This window comes from Leucopleurus acutus (genome assembly GCF_964270905.1).
Source record: "Leucopleurus acutus genome assembly, chromosome: 8".
NCBI lineage: Eukaryota > Metazoa > Chordata > Mammalia > Artiodactyla > Delphinidae > Leucopleurus > Leucopleurus acutus.
This window is the reverse complement of record NC_139151.1, coordinates 95,999,287-96,020,395: the sequence shown is the minus strand read 5'-3', so window position 1 is coordinate 96,020,395 and position 21,109 is coordinate 95,999,287. Positions and strand designations below refer to the sequence as shown.

Here is a 21,109-nt window from a genome sequence, read left to right as displayed (position 1 = left end):
GAAACAAAAAGCCAAGAAATTAACCTAAAAACTTGTCCAAAACCACTGAAACTCCTAGAAACAGGCAGAAGGAAGCCCGAAGGAGGCCTGAGAGAAGCTTTCACAGACTTGGATCATCAACAGCCTACTGCCAGGCCATTCATAACCCTTCCTTCCAACTTTTAGCTAGATGAACTCAGAATTTAAAAATCTGCAGATTGCACATGGAAATAAAACACCAAGAACTCAAAAGAACAAGACAATGTGAGAGACTACACATCTGAGATAGGAGACTGGGCAAGCTAAGAAGAAATACGCTTATTTATGAACTTGTTAAACACGTTGACTTAGAATGTTAAGGCAGTAGGTTAAAATTTTTTAAAGAATCACTTTATATAGTTTTTCTTAACAGAGTTATAATTCACATACCATAAAATTTACCATTTTAAAGTGTACAATTCAGTGCTTTTTTAGTATATTCACAGGGATGTGCAACCATCACCACATTTTTATCACATTGAAAAGAAATCCCACATCTGTTATCCATCACTCCCCTTCCCCTTCTCCCTGTCCTTGGCAACTACTAGTAGGCTTTATTGCTATGGACTTGCTTATTCTGGAAGTTTCACATAAAGGAAATCCTATGTCACCTTTTTGTGACTTGCTTCCTTCACTTAGCATGTCTTCAAGGTTCACTCTGTATTTTAGCATGTGTCAGTACTTCATTCCTTTTTATGGCTGAATAATATTCCACGGAATTGGCAGACTACATTTTGTTAATTGACTCATCAAGTGATGGACATCTAAGTTGTCTCCACTTTTTGGCTACTGTGAATAATATTCCTGAGAACACTCATGGGTAAGTTTTGGTGTTAACATATGATTCTCTTGGGTATATACCTACAAATGAAATTGCTGGATCATATGGTGATTCAACATTTAATTTTTTTGAGGAACTGCCAAACTGTTTTCCAAGGCAGCCATGCCATTTTACATTTGGTAATGGCTTAATTTTAAGATTAGGGTATATAATGAGTAGGGAGATGACAGACATTATGAATGGGTCTTTTTTTTTTCTTTTTTCTCCAAGTATTTCCTTGTTACTCCTTTCCCTTTTAATCCATAATATACAACCCAGATAAATAGACTATTGCTGTATTCTTTAAGGTTTTTTTTTAATTTACAAAAACAATGGATAGTTCTTCTCTCAGAAGACAAATGTAGTTGTAATTTGTATGACTACAAGCTAATTTTAAAAAGTTTTTATTATGAAAAATTTTACACATCACTCAGCTTCAACAGTGTAGAATAAGGTCTGCCCTTAGCCTCTGCCAGAAACACAGGTAATTTCTCCCTGGAAGAAAATAATGTTGTCCTAACCCATAAATTATCTCTATAATTTTTCATATACAATTTCTGGCACATGTTAAAGTAAACCAGGCACTCAAGGAGACAAACACAAATGATCAAAATCCAAAAGATATTAGAAACACATTAACAGTTATCAGACACAGACCTTAAAATTACTATGCTTAATATGTTCAATTAAATGAAGCACAAAATTGAGAATTTGGACAGAGAACAAAAATGTATAAAAAGTAGGTAAGTATGATCCAGCCAGATTAGTAGGGAAACATAAAAGTGAGCAAAAGAGAATAACAGTAGATTATAGTAGGGAGTCAATGCAGATTCTTCTATAGGTAAAAATTTAGGGACATTAATCTGAATATAGAGAGGGGGAGATGAAATAAAGGGATTAGAGGCAGGAAGACCAGCTAGGAAGCCATTTCAGTAATCCAGATGAGAGTTGGTGATAGCACTGGATTAAGGTGAGGCAGTCAATAAAGGAAGGAAAGAGCAAATAATTTCAAAGAAACAACTGAATAATTTGGCAAGAGATTATACAAAAATGACCCCAGATAATATCTCCAGCCCCTAAAACTGGGAAAAGTTAATTAACATCAATTACTGAAAAAATAATTATGCTTTCCAATTTTTAACAGTTTTTAAATGTTCTGGATTCAGGCTTAAAAGCTCAGTATGGCAAATCAGGAACAGTTAATAAGAAAAAACAGTTAAGGGAGTTCCCGGCGGTCCAATGGTTAGGACTCTGCGATTCCACTGCAGGGGGCACGGGTTCAATCCCTGATCAGGAACTGAGATCCCGAAAGTTGGGTGGTGCAGCCATAAAACAACCCCATGCTCCAAAAAAAACCAGTTAGGTACAAGTTCAAAGGTAAAGAGAACAAAACTAATTTCCCCACTTTCTAGGCACCAGAATTAGTAAATCATAAAGATCTTTTTTTCCATTTAGAAAGTTCTTTGTAGACAAATGAGAAACAGAATGGAAAAGTTTAAACAACTGAAATAGTCTTCTACCAAAACAGTTACAAAGAAAGTCTGAAAATAAAGAAGAAAGCAGAGATACACTCACTTGGGAGGGAGGGGGAAAAGAGGAAGAAAAAAGAAAGAGGGCTTCCCTGGTGGCACAGTGGTTGAGTCTGCCTGCCGATGCAGGGGACACGGGTTCGTGCCCCAGTCCGGGAAGATCCCACATGCCGTGGAGCGGCTGGGCCCGTGAGCCATGGCCGCTGGGCCTGTGCGTCCGGAGCCTGTGCTCCGCAAAAAAAAAAAAAAAAAAGAAAGAAAGAAAGAAAAGAAAAATAAAGCAGGGCCTTCCCTGGTGGCGCAGTCGTTAAGAATCCGCCTGCCAATACAGGGGGCACAGGGTCAAGCCCTGGTCTGGGAAGATCCCGCATGCCATGGAGCAGCTAAGCCCATGCACCACAACTTCTGAGCCTGCTCTCTCGAGCCCGCGAGCCACAAATACTGAAGCCCACGTGCCACAACTGCTGAAGCCTGCGCGCATAGCGCCTGTGCTACGCAACAAGAGAAGCCACCACAACGAGAAGCCCGCTCACTGCAACGAAGAGTAGCCCCCGCTCGCAGCAACTAGAGAAAGCCCGCGCGCGATGAAGACCCGACACAGCCAAAAATAAAATAAATACATTTAAAAAAAAGAAAAAGAAAGCAGAAGTGTCGATATTTATGACAATTCCAGACCAGAAGTGATGAAATGAGATTAAAAGGGACATTCAGTAACGATAATCTCTGAAAATATGATAGCCATAAACCTTTACATGTAAGCAATATAGCAATAAAATACATAAAGCAAAAATTCCTAGAGATACTAGGAGAGCTTGATAAAACCAAAACTATACCTGAAGATTCAACATACCTCTTTGATATATCAAGTAGATATAAAAAAATTTTGAGGATCTGAATAATAAAAACAAGTCATTCATATATATATATATACATATATATGGTGGCACATAGTGCGAGTCACTCAATCTTTCTGTACTTCAGATTCCTTTCTCATAGGGTTGTGGTGAGGATTAAATGAGATAGTTCCTGTAAAGAGTACTTGCCACATATGAGATCCTCAATAAAGCTCTTAGTTACCTAACTCTACTTTTCACATTATTCTCTTAGGTTCAAGGGACACCACAAACTGATCATGTTCTTGACCATTAAAAAACTTTTTTTCCAAGATGTTATTGCCCATAATTCAATAAACTAGAAACATAATAAAAAGTTAACCGTGTATACACTAGGAAGCTTTTTATAATAAACACTGAAATAAAAACCAGTTACAAACGATCTAGAAATTAACAAAATGAAGAATATTTGACAACAAATGAGACACAGCAAAAGAAGAATTCAGAGGAAAACTTATAGTCTTTATAATTAAAAAAAAAAATCTCAAATAAGTATGCAATTTAAGAAACCAGAAAGTAAAGTAAATCAAAAGAAAATGGGAAGTGGGAATAAAGATAAAAGACAAAAGCTGTGTTTGATTAACTAAGGAACAATTTAAAAACCAGTCTAAAGAATACATAAGGCCAATACCGATTTCTTGAAAATTCCAACAGAAGTAGATTAAAGCATAAAAACACCCTTAAGCTTATATTTAAAACAGGGCATTTAAACCTCCACAAGTATTTCTCTACATAATCTCTCCTAATGACATAGTAGCTCTGGGCAATACAGGAGGAAGGTGAGGGTGGCGACAAACCACCCTGGAAAGCCTGGAAAGAATAATATGATTTTTAACTCTATTTCTTTCATATTTGTATGAATCAAGAGTCAAGAGTGAAAACAGTATTTTCCAAAATAAGAATACTGGGTTATCACTTCTATACATTCTTTATTTACCTTTATTTTTACTAAGATACTGTTGACAGATTGTGCATGTTGAGTTGTTTTTCTATGTAGTGGTGACTCACAATCTTCTCCCTTCTCTTGTAACCAAGGGCATATGGGGGACACCACCAGGGCAAAAGCAAATTTCTTGTGCCACCTATACTGGTATTTAGAGGCTTTCTCTAACAAACTGGCTCACATTTACTCTACAGTTAAAAACAATTATTTAAAATTAATTTTACATCCTCTTAAGGGATTTAAAATCTTTTTAAAGATTCAAAACTAATTTTACATCCCTTTAAGGATTTTAAATCGTTTTAAGATTTAAAACCCAAACTTCAAGTTGTTGTTTTTTTTGTTTGTTTGTTTGTTTTTTTGGTGGGGGGGGCGTGCACCACTTGGCATGCAGGATCATAGTTCCCTGACCAGGGATCAAACCCGTGACCCTCTGCGGTGGAAGCGTGGAGTCTTAACCACTGGACTTTGAGGAATTCCCAAGAAAAGTTTCTTTTTCCCCTTGGTCATAGAGGTCTAGTTAGCCTCCTCTGCATTCTCCCTTTGCATACACTGCCTTTATCCTGTCAGGGACTACCTGCAGTTTTTTGGGTTTTTTTTTTTTTTTTTTGCGGTACGCGGGCCTCTCGCTGCTGCGGCCCCTCCCGTTGCGGAGCACAGGCTCCAGACGCACAGGCCCAGCGGCCACAGCCCACGGGCCCAGCCGCTCCGCGGCACGTGGGATCCTCCCGGACGGACCGGGGCACGAACCCCCGCCCCCTGCACCGGCAGGCGGACTCCCAACCACTGCACCACCAGGGAAGCCCTACCTGCAGTTTTTACTGCTCTCCACAATTTGACAAAGAGGAGGCAAGGACCAGTAACCCCGTGCACCCTCTCTTCTATTAAATCCATGCATGAAAAAATGAGGCCCTATGGAAATTTATTTTACTCAACACCCCAAGTTGGAAATTACTTCTAAATTATCCACATATAAAGTTTAGGCAAGCTTTTTCCAAGAATAAACTTTTAGTAAAGTATACATATTTTAAGACTCTAAAGTCAACATACAAGCCAAAAAAATCTTAATACAGTAGTTCAAATATTAGCTGAATAGCCTGCATTTCTTACTCAGTGAGTTTCTATACTTTTCTTCCATTAAAAAATAAAACCAGGGACTTCCCTGGTGGTCCAGTGGTTAAGATTCCTCGCTCCCAATGCAGGGGGCCTGGGTTCGATCCCTGGTCAGGGAACTAGATCGTGCATGCTGCAACTAAAGATCCTGCAGGTGGCAATGAAGATCCTGCGTGCTGCAGCTAATACCCAGTGCAACCAAATAAATACAATTTTTTTTAATTTTTAATATTCATTTTTGGCTGTGTTGGGTCTTTGTTGCTGCGCGTGGTCTATCTATTGTTGTGGTGAGCGGGAGCTACTCTTCATTGCGGTGCGCGGGCTTCTCACTGCAGTGGCTTCTCTTGTTGCGGAGCACGGGCTCTAGGCACGCGGGCTTCAGTAGTTGCAGCATGCAGGCTCAGTAGTTGTGGCTCATGGGCTCTAGAGCACAGGCTCACTAGTTGTGACACATGGGCTTAGTTGCTCCACGGCATGTGGGATCTTCCCGGACCAGGGATCAAACCCATGTCCCCTGCATTGGCAGGCGAATTCTTAACCACTGCGTCACCAGGGAAGTCCCATAAATAAATATTTTTTTAAATAAATAAAAACAGGGCTTCCCTGGTGGTGCAGTGGTTGAGAGTCCGCCTGCCGATGCAGGGGACACGGGTTCGTGCCCTGGTCCAGGAAGATCCCACATGCCGCAGAGCAGCTGGGCTCGTGAGCCATGGCTGCTGAGCCTGCGCGTCCGGAGCCTGTGCTCCACAATGGGAGAGGCCACAACAGTGAGGGGCCCGCGTACCAAAAAAATAATTTTAAAAAACCAAAAACCAAAAAACTTAATTTGAATAATAAAGGGTCATAGAGTGAGGAATGCAGTGCTCCAACCACAGTGTTATTTTCATCTCTTCTATAATAATGTAAAAAGTGTTTAAAAAGTAAAAGTTTTAGGGATTTCCAAGCATTACTAAGATTAAGTAAGTTCCCTCCAGATAAAAATTCCAAAGTAAATAACTTCCACTCCCAATGGAACAAAATGTAATTGCAGAGCTTTGGTAATGAACCTTATCAAGTGACAGCAATAAGTTCTATAGTGGTTGCACTTTCTGATTAGTCAAAATTATCTTTGAAAACTCACTCATGTAGTAGGACTCATGTCTTTGGAAGCTCAATGTTAATGTCTTAGGCTTCTTTTTGCATTTAGGCTATGGACACCCTGCTCTGAGTCATGGAGGTCATAAGCTGATGCAGCTGGGTGGATGCAAGCAGGAAAGACAATGGAAAAAAGGAGATTTCTTGCCCCCACCTCCATACGGTACAATTCCAGTACGTGTATATGGCCGGACTGAATTGTGTCCAGCTGCTTTTAGTCCTTAAATAAAACAATATAATTTGGAGTATTTAGTAGCTGAAGATCTGCAGTTTTTGATCTGCAGTTTCCACTTGAGGGAAAAAAAATACAAATAATAAGAACTGTTAGGTGTAAGTAAAGAAATAGCAATTTTTATGAAATGTAAATCTCAAAAGTTGCCATAGCCGTCTTAACTTCCGACCCAAAGGGGTACAATTTGAAAATGCACTACATGCATTTTACTACACAGGTCAATACATACGACCTTTGCTTCATCACTTATTCATCATCCCCTGGGTATGAAAAATATTAAATCAGGATTCCCTTCCACAAGCACTTACAAGACTTCTGCTCGGCTGAAAAATGGAGTTGAAAGAAACAAACAAAAACATATAATTTAATTGGAGCCATGATAGCCACACATGAAAGGACTAACACATAAAACAACACACAATAACCTGGAGTTAATTTAGTGTAAAGAAAGGACCTGTTGTTTCTTATTATTGCACATCTCCCATTGAAGGTGTTCAATAAATTATACCACCTTAGGAGATGACTTTTAAAGTAAGTGCAATGAAAAAATAGGCACTTTTGTTCTTTAAACATTCGTTCATTCACATCCATTCCCCCGCCCTCCACCCCTCTCTCTCTGGCTGTGGGATGGCCAGAGAGGAAGGAATACTAGAAGTGAAACGCTACACTGAATTGACCAGAAAAACTTGGTAAATAACTGAGTGAGAAAGTGAAAACTGAGACGAGTTAGTGATGAATCCAAGAAGGTGCTTAGCCACTTACCCAGAGATTTACTTAATGAGAATGGATCGCAGGTTTCCACAGGTCATTCCACTGCCAGTAAGAGAGTCGTGAACCTTGGGTCCCTTTTTGCACTAGTCAACAGTCACCCTCACCTACACGCGGAGTACATATTTGGCACTCAACAAATCTTGATTGAATGAAAACCTATCTCATTCATACTGGTACCCAACCACAGAGTTATGGGCCCACAAATTCCTTCCAAAATGCCTTTAACCCAAAGAGCTGAGAAAGCAGAGTCGAAAGCTCTGGGCATCTCTGTAAGGACCGGGAATGATCAAGGGCCAATGAAGCCTACAGTAACCCGACTTCCCAAAGCAAGCTTAGGGGACTGACCTACAGCTAATAGGCTTCGGCTTCGCCAGCACGTACCCGACAGGCCGCAGGCCGCAGGTCCACAGCCTCCCACCCGGGGGCGCTGAGAGATCCGGGGGTATCCCCCCTAAAGTTAGTACCTGTGAAGCTGCGACACAGAGAGTGGCTCGGGGCTCTCATTACGGAGGCCGGGGCCTGGGGCCGGCCAGCTGCGCCTCCTGGCTGAGAGCTCCGCGCTCCGGAGCTGCACTGACAGCACGGGTCGCAGATAATACCTCACGCCTCAGGAGCCTCGTGGCTCGCAGGCCCCGGGAGTTTCGTTCCCAAGACTGCGCGAGTTGTCGCACTCACGTCTACAGGCGCTCTTCAAGGCTTCCCTCACAGCTCAAGTGATCACTCCTGCCTTCAGCCCAGCAGCCGGTCGCTTCCCGGCGCCGCCATCGTTACTGTTTGTTTTCATCCGCTTCGGTGACGGCGGTGGGAGGAAGAGGGCTATGGGGGAAATACAGCTATCTAACCTCAGCCGCCCTTTCGGCACAGTATGGATGACCTACTTAATCTCTTTCCTGTTTGACGTTCCCATAAAAACTGGTTTCCTTACCATGTAAGTCTGATTCACCAATCTCTTCAAGCGTCTCAGAAAACAAAGGCGTAAAGAGGCGGTCTTTGAAAGAGCGTGAACCTTTGGGCCGTGTGTGGAATGTGCGCCGGCGAATCGCAGGTTGCGGCGGCAGCGGCAGTGAGGACACGGCTTGGGGCGGGCGGTGACGCGAGAGGGCGGTGCCTACAGAGAGCGCCGTGGCGGCTTGTGCTCGGCCGCCGGTTCCGGAGGAGGGCCGGACCCGGCTGGGTGGGTGGGAAGTGCGGCTGGTAATCTGGCAGCCGCCGAGAGGTGGGTGAGCGGCCTCGGCTGACTTTGAGTGGCCGGGGCAATCACACTTCCGTATTCATTTCTAAGACATCTTTTTAAAAGCCTTAGAGGTGGAGTGTCCTCTCAGCCCTAGCTCTCCCAGCCTCTTCTTTTGCGCCTTCCTTCCAACCTATCTGGTCCTCCCTACTTCCTTTACCTCAGCCTCACGATTTGGATTTCTTGGGGTGAGGGGAAAGGCTTTTGTTACAACACAGAATCTCCCGTCTACCAGCCTGGGTCGTGGGCGGTTGTTTGCCCCTTCTTCCCTTGTTAGACTAGTTTGAACAACGACACTCCCCCCTCCCCACCCCCATCTCTTACCCCTTACTTATCAGGTGGAGCCAGAGGGCTTTGGGTAATGAATCCTGCCGTGACTAATCCCTGTCCTGGGTAGCTATGACTTACGTCAGCTGCTTCGTGGCCTGTATAGTTAGGAGCAGACCTCTTTTACTTTGTGGATAATTATGCCATCACCTCCATTAATCTTTTGTTCTTCCCAATGCAAATGCCAGGCATTAAATGAGCCACCAAAATTCAGCTCCCATTCTCCTTCATACCAAAGCAAGCCTGTTGTATCGCCATGAGTTAGTGGAGAAAAACCGAGTTACAGTTATAGCACCTTTTTTTTTTTTTTTTTGTACGCGGGCCTCTCACTGTTGTGGCCTCTCCCGCTGCGGAGCACAGGCTCCGGACGCGCAGGCTCGGCGGCCATGGCTCACGGGCCTAGCCGCTCCGCCACATGAGGGATCTTCCCGGACCGGGGCACGAACCCGCGTCCCCTGCATCTGCAGGGGGACCTCAACCACTGCGCCACCAGGGAAGCCCTGATGTGGATGATTTTTAAGGTCTTTATTGAATTTGTTACAATACTGCTTCTGGTATTTTTTGTTTTTGTTTTTTTATGTTTTTGGTTTTTTGGCCGCAAGGCATGTCGGATCTTAGCTCCTCCACCAGGGATCAAACCTGCACCCCTGCCTTGGAAGGCGAAGTCTTAACCACTGGACCGCCAGGGAAGCCCCTGAATCACTTTAAAGTCTTTGGTAGGTTTCTAATGTTTTTCGTTTTTTTCTTTAACCTTTACAGAGAGAAGATTATAAATGCCAGAGCCATTTAAATGATGGTTAGCTGTTGAATTCTGACACTTCCTTAAATACCTTCTTGCACCAACATCTTCAGTGGGAAGAGTTCAGGAAAAGTAGCAGAGGGAAGGAGAGACAACAGTTACATGTACCATGGCTATACCAATAACAGTACTTGACTGTGATCTCTTGCTATATGGCCGAGGTCACCGCACATTGGACCGCTTTAAGCTGGATGATGTGACAGATGAATACTTGATGTCCATGTATGGGTTTCCTCGACAGTTCATTTATTACTTGGTGGAGCTCTTGGGGGCCAGTCTTTCTAGACCTACTCAGAGATCCAGGGCTATTAGCCCAGAGACACAGATCCTTGCAGCACTGGGCTTCTATACCTCAGGTTCCTTCCAGACTCGGATGGGGGATGCTATTGGAATCAGTCAGGCATCTATGAGTCGATGTGTTGCCAATGTCACCGAAGCGCTTGTGGAAAGAGCTTCGCAGTTCATCCGCTTTCCAGCTGATGAAGCCTCCGTGCAGGCTCTGAAGGATGAATTCTATGGGTTGGCAGGGATGCCAGGGGTCATAGGGGTGGTTGACTGTATCCATGTGGCAATCAAGGCACCAAATGCTGAAGACCTTTCCTATGTGAACCGCAAAGGTCTTCATTCTTTAAACTGCCTCATGGTGTGTGACATCAGAGGGGCACTGATGACTGTGGAAACAAACTGGCCGGGGAGCCTCCAGGACTGTGCTGTGCTGCAGCAGTCTTCTCTCAGCAGTCAGTTCGAAGCTGGGATGCACAAAGAGAGCTGGCTGCTTGGTAAGTCTGCAGGTGTAAATGCTTCATTTTTGAAACTATAAAAAAAAAGTTTGGGCAGAGTAGAATGAAATATAGGGGTCTATAGACCTGAGACTCAGTCCTGTTCTGTTTTAAGCACGACCTCAGATGAGAACTCTCTGAGCCTTAATTTTTTTTTTTTTTAAGCAGGACTGAAACAGAAGTAATGTCTTTTTTTTTTTTTTAAGTCTTTATTGAATTTGTTACAGTATTGCCTCTGTTTCATGTTTTGGGGTTTTGGCCTCTAGGCATGTGAGATCTTAGCTCCCTGACCAGGGATGTAACCTGCACCCTCTGCATTAGAAGGTAGAGTCTTAACCACTGGACCACCCCAGCCTTAATTTTTTTAAATCAACATTTAAAGGACACTTGTTAACATTTAAAAACATACAATTTGACCCAGCTCTTCTTGGAGGTACATGTTCAGAAATATGTAAAACAAAATTACAGGCATTTGCATCGCAGCAATGTTTTGTACTCACAAACAATAATAGCAACGACAACCCTACAAAAGCATTCCCCTTAAATATAGCCAAGATACTTATCAATGCAGATCTGGTTAAATATAGTAGTACATCCATACAATTGAGCCTTAATTTTTATCATCTGTAAAATGGTGAAAATAATGCTAAGGGCAGTAATACCTATTGTTAGGATTAGGGAATATATATGAAAGTTCACTCTAAAGTATTGTGAAAATGTATTATTTTTGCCATTGGTGATTGACACCATGATATCTGTATGAAAATGATAGTAGACAGTGCATTTATTCAGTTCTTATGGAAACTCACTTCATAGATCTGTTTGCCTGAGTGCCCTCGGAAAGCCTGGCTTAATGATCTGAGTAGGACAAAAACCTATTCAGTACTGAGCAGTGCAAACTGATGTGACTGTAGAGCTGGGAGGAATACAGTTAGTTAACAGTGATAAAACCCTCGAGCCTGGCAGCTTTTTTGTTGTCTTTTTTTTTAAAAAAAAAAGAACCATCCTATGTAAGTAATAGGACAAGGGTTATCTTGTACACAACATGTTTTGTGGGAGATGAAGGCACATTAAGGATTGGAAGACCTCTCTTTAAGGCCACTAATCATGTCTGCACTGCACATGTTCATAACACAGTGTTTTACTTGTAATAAACACTCAGGAATTTTTCTCTTTAATGTGCTGTTTGGCAGTTAAAGAAAAACCTCCCCTTGGGACTTCCTTGGCGGTCCAGTGGTTAAAACTGCACGCTTCCACTGCAGGGGGCACAGGTTTGATCCCTAGTCGGGGAACTAAGATCCCACACGCCACACGGGGCAGCCCAAAAAAAAAGAACCCTCCCACCCCTGCCCACTGTTCCAGGTGAGGAGAAGAGACTGCTGTCACACTGATTGGTTTAGAGCTGCCAGGGTACCATGAGTAACATCTTGGAACTTAACTAATTTTCTTCAGTTGTTGCTTCTTTTTTTTTTTTTTTTTGCGGTACGCCGGCCTCTGACTGTTGTGGCCTCTCCCGTTGCAGAGCACAGGCTCTGGACGCACAGACTCAGCGGCCATGGCTCACGGGCCCAGCCGCTCCACGGCATGTGGGATCTTCCCGGACCGGGGCACGAACCCATGTCCCCTGCATCGGCAGGCGGACTCTCAACCATTGCACCACCAGGGAAGCCCCCAGTTGTTGCTTCTACACACTGTTGTCAGTGCCCCACCTTCTCGTTACCCTAGTGGAACTTTGTCTTAATCCCACCTTTTGCCTACTCTGAATTTTCAAATTCCATTTTCATACAACTCACACCAAGAAGTGAAGGGAAGACTGCAAGTGTCTCATCCAACTACTTCTTCCACAGCTGGGGAAGTACTTGGGTTCCAAGCTGATTTTTTATGAAATCACTTTGGTACCCTAACTCTAAAGCCAGCTAAGGGGACTTCCCTGGTGGCGCAGTGGTTAAAAATCCGCCTGCCAATGCAGGAGACACAGGTTCTAGACCTGGTCCGGGAAGATCCCACATGCCGCGGAGCAACTAAACCCGTATGCCACAACTACTGAGCCTGCACTCTAAAGCCCGCGAGCCACAACTACCAAGCCTGCATGCTGCAACTACTGAAGCCTACACGCCTAGAGCCCATGCTCTGCAAAGAGTAAGCCACTGCAATGAGAAGCCCCTGTACTGCAACGAAGAGTAGCTCCCGCTTGCCACAAATAGAGAAAGCTTGCGTGCAGCAACGAAAATCCAAGGCAGCCAAAACAAAAAAAGAAAAAAAAAAAGATGGTTGATTTTATCTTAAGAACACCATCAGATTTGTAGAATGGTACTAGATTTGCCAAACCTAGAACTAGCTGTGATTCCCCCTTGTTTTTTTTGGTTTGTTTGTTTAGCATATTTTCATCTTGGGTGTCATCCCTTCATGTCCTCATTCTCGTATGCCCCTTCAGAGGGCATCACCTAATTCCTCTTCTCTAAATGTACCTGCTCCTACAAACAATTCAGCCTGAGTTATTTCTTCAGCTCTTGGGCTAGTCTTGTTAAGCAGCTTTGGGTAAGATCTGCCAGAATGTCTCTTGGATGACTGATCATGTAAGCAATTGTAGTCTGTTTAGGAATTCTGTTCCTAATCCCCTCCTGAGTGTCTGTCTGCCAGTGGTGCTTGGATTATAACCAGTTAATGATGATGCAGCATTTTATAAGAGGTCTACATTAACTAGCTTGTCTTGTATGTCTTCCCAATTAAGGCTCATACTGTTTCTTAAGAGACGTTTAACAAATATCTAGTATCTCTTTGTTTTGCTAGTCATCTTAAATGTTTTTCTTACTCTCTTTTACAGCATTATACCATTGTTTTAGTGACTTTGAGTCTGACATTATTAGCATTTAGTGACTAGCTCCTTCCTCTTCCTGTGCCTAACATATCAAAGGATGGGTGACGTTCATTTTTATTTTCTCACTTGTAAAATAAGGTCAGTAGTATCTGCCTAGTGGAGTTGGGATTGGACAAGTCATAGATATTATTTTCATTATTATTTACAACATCAGTTTCTAAAATTCAGTATTTAGTAGGGACGAGTTCAATTAAAATAGGTTGTACTTAGAAGGAAAAAAGTCAGCTAAATATACAATTTGAAAATTTTGTGAGCCATCTCAGATACTTAAAGTTAATCCAGTATACCTAAAACTAATACAGTGTTATATGTCAATATCATTCAAAATAAAGTTGGGACTTCCTTGGTGGCACAGTGGTTAAGGATCCGCCTGCCGACACAGGGGACACAGGTTCGAGCCCTGGTCTGGGAAGATCCCACATGCTGCGGAGCAACTAAGCCCATGTACCACAACTACTGAGCCCACTTGCCACAACTACTGAAGCCCGCATGCCTAGAGCATGTGCTCCACAACAAGAGAAGCCACTGCAGTGAGAAGCCCATGCACCGCAACGAAGAGTAGCAGCCAAAAATAAATAAATAAATAAATTTATTTTAAAAATAAAATAAAATAAAGTTAACCCATGGGGAATTCCCTGGCAACCCAGTAGTTAATACTTGGCTCTTTCACTGCCACAGGCCGGGATTCAATCCCTGGTCAGGGAACCAAGACCCCAGAAGCCGCATGGTGTGGCCAAAAAGAAAAAAAAGAAATGTAAGCTCCTAAAAGAAAGGAGTGCTATATGTTTGGAACAGTGCCTAGCACTCTCTGAACAATCCATAACTGTTTACTGAAATTGATGGTGGGTGAGGAACACAGCAACTATACAAGTTGGTATTCCTCAGGTCTATTTGTCTCAAATTTCTAAGGGGTTGTTCCTCTGAGACATTTCATCTTCCAGATTTAGTGAGTCAGGACAATTAAACATTATAGAAACATTGCACTATTGTAATGGGACATTGCACCCCAGTTTTGTTTTGGTTTTAGCACTTCCCAGGATTATTCCATAAAGAAGTCACTTAAGGGAAATGCCTTGTGTATATTATTTTAATTGACTTCTGATTTTATTCCTTTATCCCTATTACTACTTGCATCATTATATTTATGGTCTCCTTGTTAATGTGAAATTCTACCTGTTCCTCTATTACAAAGGCGTGGTTCTAATGAATGTAATATCTAGGAAGGCAGAACACCTGAGTTCTCATCTCTGCTGGGAGTTTTCTCTTATTCTTCTTAGCACTGGGAGATTGAATGATTATTGTCTATGAAATACTCTGAAATCCCTAGGTAGTGCTTTCAAACCTGACATTTTAATGGTAAAGTCAGAGATTTTTCCTCACAAGTGTTTTTTTTTTTTAATTTTTTTTTAATTAATTAATTTATTTTATATTTATTTTTGCTGTGTTGGGTCTTCGTTTCTGTGCGAGGGCTTTCTCCAGTTGCAGCGAGCGGGGGCCACTCTTCATCACGGTGCGCGGGCCTCTCACTGTCGTGGCCTCTCTTGTTGCAGAGCAGAGGCTCCAGACGCACAGGCTCAGTAGTTGTGGCTCACGGGCTTAGTTGCTCCGCGGCATGTGGGATCCTCCCAGACCAGGGCTCGAACCCGTGTCCCCTGCATTAGCAGGCGGATTCTCAACCACTGCGCCACCAGGGAAGCCCCCCTCACAAGTGTTTTGAGGTCTCCTGGCAGAATTCTCTTTTTCTCTCTTGCACTCTTGCTCTTTAGAGATTTTGAAGATTGGCTTGCTATGTGATAGTTTCTATTAACCTTTTTTATTTTAAATTTATTTTATTTAGTTTTGGCTGCGTTGGGTCTTCCTTGCTGCATGTGGGCTTTCTCTAGTTGCGGCGAGCGGGGGCTACTCTTCATTGCGGTGCGTGGGCTTCTCATTGCGGTGGCTTCTCTTGTTGCGGAGCACGGGCTCTAGGCACGCGGGCGTCCATAGTTGTGGCTTGCGGGCTCTAGAGTGCAGGCTCAGTAGTTGTGGCGCACGGGCTTCGTTGCTCCGTGGTGTGTGGGAACTTCCCGGACCAGGGCTTGAACCCTTGTCCCCTGCATTGGCAGGCAGATTCTTAACCACCTGTGCCACCAAGGAAGCCATATTAACTTTTTCTTAAAGAACAATATCTCTGAATTCAGAAAATCCTGGAATTCCCTGGAGGTCCAGTGGTTGGGACTCCGCGCTTCCACTGCCGGGAGCCCGGGTTCGATCCCTGGTCAGGGAACTAGGATCCCACAAGCAGTGCATCGCGGCCAAAAAAAGAAAATCCAGGAATTTCATTTCCTCCAGTGCCTTCACCTCTGTCCTACATTCTTTCAGACTTAGCTTTCTTTAGCCGGGTCAGCTTTTCTCTGTTGGTTTTAACCAAGGGTATTCCCAGCCAAGACTCACTCTGGTCTTCCTGCTCGTGACTAGCTATGGGCTCTTTATCACAGCATTTCCCTCTTCATTTCCCTGGTGTGCTTTGGCTCCGGAAGCTGTTGCATTTTCTTGTCCATTCTCTGTACATGCTCCTGGATTTTCCTTTTTGTTTGTATTCCAGTTATAAACATCTGTGATGTCTTTGGGCCTTCCCCACAGGTGACAGTTCCTTCTTTCTCCGCACCTGGCTTATGACCCCACTTCACATTCCCGAAACTCCAGCCGAATATCGCTATAATATGGCCCATTCTGCAACTCACAGTGTGATTGAGAAGACTTTCCGAACCCTCTGCTCCCGATTCCGCTGCCTGGATGGATCCAAGGGGGCACTGCAGTACTCACCGGAGAAGTCCAGCCACATCATCTTGGCCTGCTGCGTCCTCCACAACATCTCCCTGGAGCATGGGTTGGATGTCTGGTCCTCTCCAGGGACAGGACCCGTGGAACAGCCTCCTGAGGAAGAGTATGAGCACATGGAGTCCTTGGACCTAGAGGCTGACCGTATACGTCAGGAGTTGATGCTCACTCACTTCAGCTAATGTGGAAGGTGGGGAGCGGGGAGGCTTTCCAGAAGGAGCTGTGACAAACTTTCCCTCTCACCACCCCCTACACAGTTCCATCATCTAGCATAACTGAGCGTGTGGACACTTGTCACAAACTGACATTTAATCTGCGTGTTTTAGAAAGGTTGAGGCTAGGCCAGAATATCTCGATTCATTTGCAAGTTTATTAACTAAACCAAAACCTCCGAGACAACAGTTCTCTACTATCCATTGAACACCAGGTTAGCACCACTCACTCATTTGAAAGTTCCTTGGTTGCAGACGTTTATATCGTGCTTACAAAATCAAAGCAGTTATCTAGAGATTTCAAAAGAAAACAATATTTGTCCTGAAATATTTGGATGGCATTTTAGCTTTTCTACTTTACTACCTATATAGGCATAATCTGAGGCAAGTGTGAAGAGTAAATTTCAGTTGGGAAATGGTCTTCTGACATCAATAAACGGCTACTAATGTGATTTTTCAGCTTTGTGTTTTTAAGAGGAGGTTAAGGACAGTCCAAAACCTCCATCTTAATTCTGTCTGTAATAACTGAGCTGTGACTTGGACCTAGTTCCCAGGGAGAACATCTGGACTCCAATCTCTTACTTCCAACCCTGAGTAGGAGCTAAAGGCTAAATGGATTTAAGAATTCAATCAGCTTAAAGAAGACAAGTCAAATAGAGACAAAATAGCAAGCTTACACTTTACAGGGGATCTAAAGACTCTGATAGATTGATGGGCAAAGGAAATTCACCCAGGTTTAGACAGTCCACATCTAAATAGATCACATTTCTTATGATCATGATGTTAGGATGTCTTTTGGGCCATTCTGCTTTGAAATTCCTTGTTCAGAAAGGAAGTTTAGGGGATACAGAAGACATGTATTAAAAAGGAGAGGTAAGGGCTTCCCTGGTGGCGCAGTGGTTGAGAGTCTGCCTGCCGATGCAGGGGACACGGGTTCGAGCCCTAGTCCGGGAAGATCCCACATGCCGCAGAGCTGCTAGGCCCGTGATCCATGGCCGCTGAGCCTGCACCTCCGGAACCTGTGCTCCGCAACGGGAGAGGCCACAGCAGTGAGAGGCCCGCGTACCGCAAAAAAAAAAAAAAAAAAAGGAGAAGTAAAAGGAATATAATTTATTGGTATGAAATGAATTTTGGAGTTAGACCTACTTGAATATCTTCTGTGCAAAGTGATGGACAGAATTTCTCAGGAAATAAATAATCCTCCACCAAGTCTTATTCTAAAATTATACTGATATAAAAATAACCTGATTGGAATAATGAAAGTGTGAATTAGGTTCACACATTGGTGCCTTTGCTGGGACAAAATAGAGACTTTCCTGAGGATTGTTTTGTTCCCAGTTTCTCAGCCACTCACCCGTGTGATCCCTCTGAATTGTCCTCATGGATCATTTCCTACCTGCCTTTGGCAGTGTTAATCTGGTGATTTTCAAAGTAAAGAAATGAACAGCTGATGACCAAAGAAATGTGGAAATAAATTGAAGGTGACTCATCCACAAGATTAAAAACAATTATGGATTATTATCTGCTGTTTATTTCTACTCCAAATGCTATTTTCCATCATCATCCTACTCTGTAAGGAGTGGGTCCATTTGGCAGGAGGTTGAGCTTAACAAGTACAGTGATATTGCTGAGATGGGAGTGGACAATGAAGGGGTGACTGGAAACTTTTGTTCTATTTGTTATGCAATAGAGGTGCCCTGTTATGTTTTTTTCTTTGTAAAGTTTAACCTGTGACCCAAGCTTGCTTTCTCTCCCTGATAAGGCAATATTTTAACTCTCACAGTCTTTCCAAGTTTCCTGATGGGTATTTTTCCCTCTAAAGTTTTGGTTCTATTATGAGTATTGCATGAGGAAAGGCATACTGCCACCCGTGCATCTTAAGAGGCAAGGTGGAGTGTAATCTTGGAAAGTGCCTAGCATTTTAGCTTTAGAAAACCACATTAAAGGAAAATTGGGGTTTTCACAACTTAACTCATTAGATGGTGACATGAAGCCTCAGTGGGAGGGACAGTCTGGGGGAGAATTCATTAGCAATTTCAAGCCTATTACTTGCACACCAAAGATAATTTCTAAGTGCTGAACAGACTGAACATTGGCTGGAAGTGTTTTTCCCTGGGAGCATTTTATTTCCTAATAATTCCACAGAGTAACTGTTAAAATCTATTCCTTTAATCTCCTTTCGACCTGGATTTTTATAGGCCAGGATTTTTTTTCAGTCCAGTTACACTTTCCTCAGAATGACCTAGGGGAGGGATCACGATCTGTATTTCCAAATTGCCAAGGGTTTGCTTATAGGGGCTTTTTATAGATGCCTGGGAAGTCTTCTCTTGAGGTCCTTATTGTGGATTTATAGTATCTTCCTGGTATAGCTTTGCGACAAAGTCAAGGATTTCACCTGTCTTATATAAGCCTCATCTTCCCGTAGATGATTCCATCTGGCCAGCATAGAAGTTCTCCAGATTTGCCCTTAGCTGTTCCAAGACAGCAAAAGTCCCAGGATGTATTAAGGGAAAACTACAATATTGGGTTATCAGCGGTTTACTAATTCCAAATTATACAAAAGAGGGACCATAAACATATTCTTAGTTTAAAATGAACTAAACAGAGATGGAGCTCCTTTCTTGGACTGTAAAGGATCTATAGCAAGTTAATCTAATTTAGGGACAAAGAAACAAGACACAATTTTAATGGGATCATATATGAAAAAGTATAAGAGATGGGGAGGAATAAAATAGAGGCTATATAGATAATAGACATACTACAATTGTATCCCTACCTGAAATAATAAACTGGAAACTCAAGAACTGAGCTTAACAGTTGATTTCCCTGACAGTGTAGGGGAAGTTAAGAAGAGATCAAGAAAATAAGAAATTGGAGTTTTAACCACTGTGCATGCATATATCCTCAGGTCCCTTTTGCTCCCTAGATCCCACCCAGATTTTACAAAATTGTGGGTATAAGAGATAACGGACTCAGAATTAAGTTAAAATGGCAATGCAGGAAGGAAGAAAAAATACTAGTTGAAGGCTGGAGACACCCCAGGAACCTAACCACATAAAATTCACAGGCTTTTCTTTTTTTAATGTGACTACCATCTAAGACCCTACTTCGTGATAATCAAATAGGAGGTATGAGATCTCTTGATATTAAACAAGAACAAGAAAAGTAGACCTTGAAATCACAGGCTGGTAAACTTCAAAAAGTCTTTTGGAAAGGAGTCTCCATGTTTGCCCAGCAAAACATTCAGTTTCAGTCTGTTGAGACTTTTTCTAACCCTTACATATACAGCTATCTTTATAGAAGGGCTGATTTCCATGCCATTCTAGAGTCTTAAAATGTTCATACATTTCAATCCATTGATAAATTCCACCACTAGAAATTTATCCTATATAAATAATTCCAGAGAAGGAAAAGCCTGTTATGGTTCTGTGAATGGTTACCTGCTGTTCTGGGATCTCTCCTCTTCCCTGGGCTGCTCCTACATCACTACACAGCTTCTACCTTTACCGTCAAACCCAAAGTGTGTACATTATCCCACAGTGCCATGAGAGCAGACTACCAAAGAGCCATAGAATTGCAACGCAAAACATACAAGCGGCTCATCATTTTGGCTGCTCAAGGCCTAACTCCTCTTCCTGGACTTCGTAATAAGATGACTCATGGTACTGCTACAGAATCTCATCTTAGGTTCAGGCCTGATTCCTACCACCCAATGTCGTAGGTTTCTCAGAGCCCAGAGCAAGATAAGGAACAGTCTCCTCCCATTCTCTCCTTTCCCTTCCCTTCACCCTTTATCACAGGCAATTCCCCCAGGTCAGTAAGTCCCAATCCTCATTACTGGTTTAGTCATTTTTTAAAAATTAATTAATTAATTAATATATTTTTATTTTTGGCTGCTTTGGGTCTTTGTTGCTGTGTTCAGACTTTCCCTAGTTGTGGTGAGCGGGGGCTACTCCTCGTGGTGCGCGGGCTTCTCACTGTGGTGGCTTCTCTTGTGGAGCATGGGCTCTAGGCGCGCAGGCTTCAGTAGTTGTGGCACACGGGCTCAGTAGCTGTGGCTCACAGGCTCTAGAGTGCAGGCTCAGTAGTTGTGGCACACGGGCTTAGTTGCTCTACGGCATGTGGAATCTTCCCAGACCAGGGCTCAAACCCGTGTCCCCTGCATTGGCAGGCGGATTCTTAACCACTGCACCACCAGGGAAGTCCCCTGGTTTAGTCTTTCCATATTCTTTCTACGTGATTGACAGTGGCTATATTTATTCTTAGGGTGACTAACTCTCCCGGTTTGCCCTCAATTGTCGCAGTTTTAGCATGGAAAGTGCTGTGTCCTGGGAAACCCTTTAGTCCTTAGCAATCTGGGACAGTTGTTCACCCTACTTCAGGGGAAGCATCCGCTTACCTTCAAGGGGGGTGACTCCTCTAGAAGAATCCTATCAGAATACAATAATCAACAATCAACATAATAATGAGTTATTGAGTTTTTAACACCAAGGTGTAGGCTTCTGTGTTACATCCCAAGATGATCTTTCCTTCTGCCCACCTGGTTTCTTTTTCTCAGGTCTTCCTCCAGTGTAAAAAGATTTCTGTGTGTTTGAGGGTTTCAACCCCTGATC

At 43.0% G+C, this 21,109-nt stretch overlaps 2 protein-coding genes across 8 annotated transcripts in view; one reads left to right on the top strand and one right to left on the bottom strand.

Annotated features, from left to right (window-relative positions):
- ATG13 (autophagy related 13) overlaps positions 1-8,221 on the bottom strand; it is a 46,303-nt gene extending 38,082 nt beyond the window's left edge. For 3 of the 6 annotated variants that reach the window (XM_082844617.1, XM_082844611.1, XM_082844615.1), the window contains exons 1-2: positions 7,915-8,221; positions 7,442-7,554 (exon numbers count right to left, since the gene is read on the bottom strand). The gene's annotated coding sequence lies outside the window, so the exon portion shown is untranslated. The remainder of the gene's footprint in view (positions 1-7,441; positions 7,555-7,914) is intronic. The other 3 variants (XM_082844613.1, XM_082844612.1, XM_082844614.1) reach the window with 3 other exon arrangements.
- A 388-nt stretch (positions 8,222-8,609) lies between these two features.
- On the top strand, positions 8,610-16,874 carry HARBI1 (harbinger transposase derived 1). Of its 2 annotated transcripts, XM_082843870.1 has the most exons (3): positions 8,610-8,666; positions 9,768-10,586; positions 16,087-16,874. In XM_082843870.1, exons 2-3 carry the CDS (start codon positions 9,917-9,919, stop codon positions 16,464-16,466), a joined length of 1,050 nt encoding a protein of 349 aa, XP_082699996.1. In that variant the 5' UTR covers positions 8,610-8,666; positions 9,768-9,916; the 3' UTR covers positions 16,467-16,874. The 2 variants fall into 2 exon arrangements, with proteins under 2 accessions (XP_082699996.1, XP_082699995.1); XM_082843869.1 differs by lacking the exon at positions 8,610-8,666 and having other exon boundaries at positions 9,352-10,586.
- Positions 16,875-21,109: the final 4,235 nt, after the last annotated feature.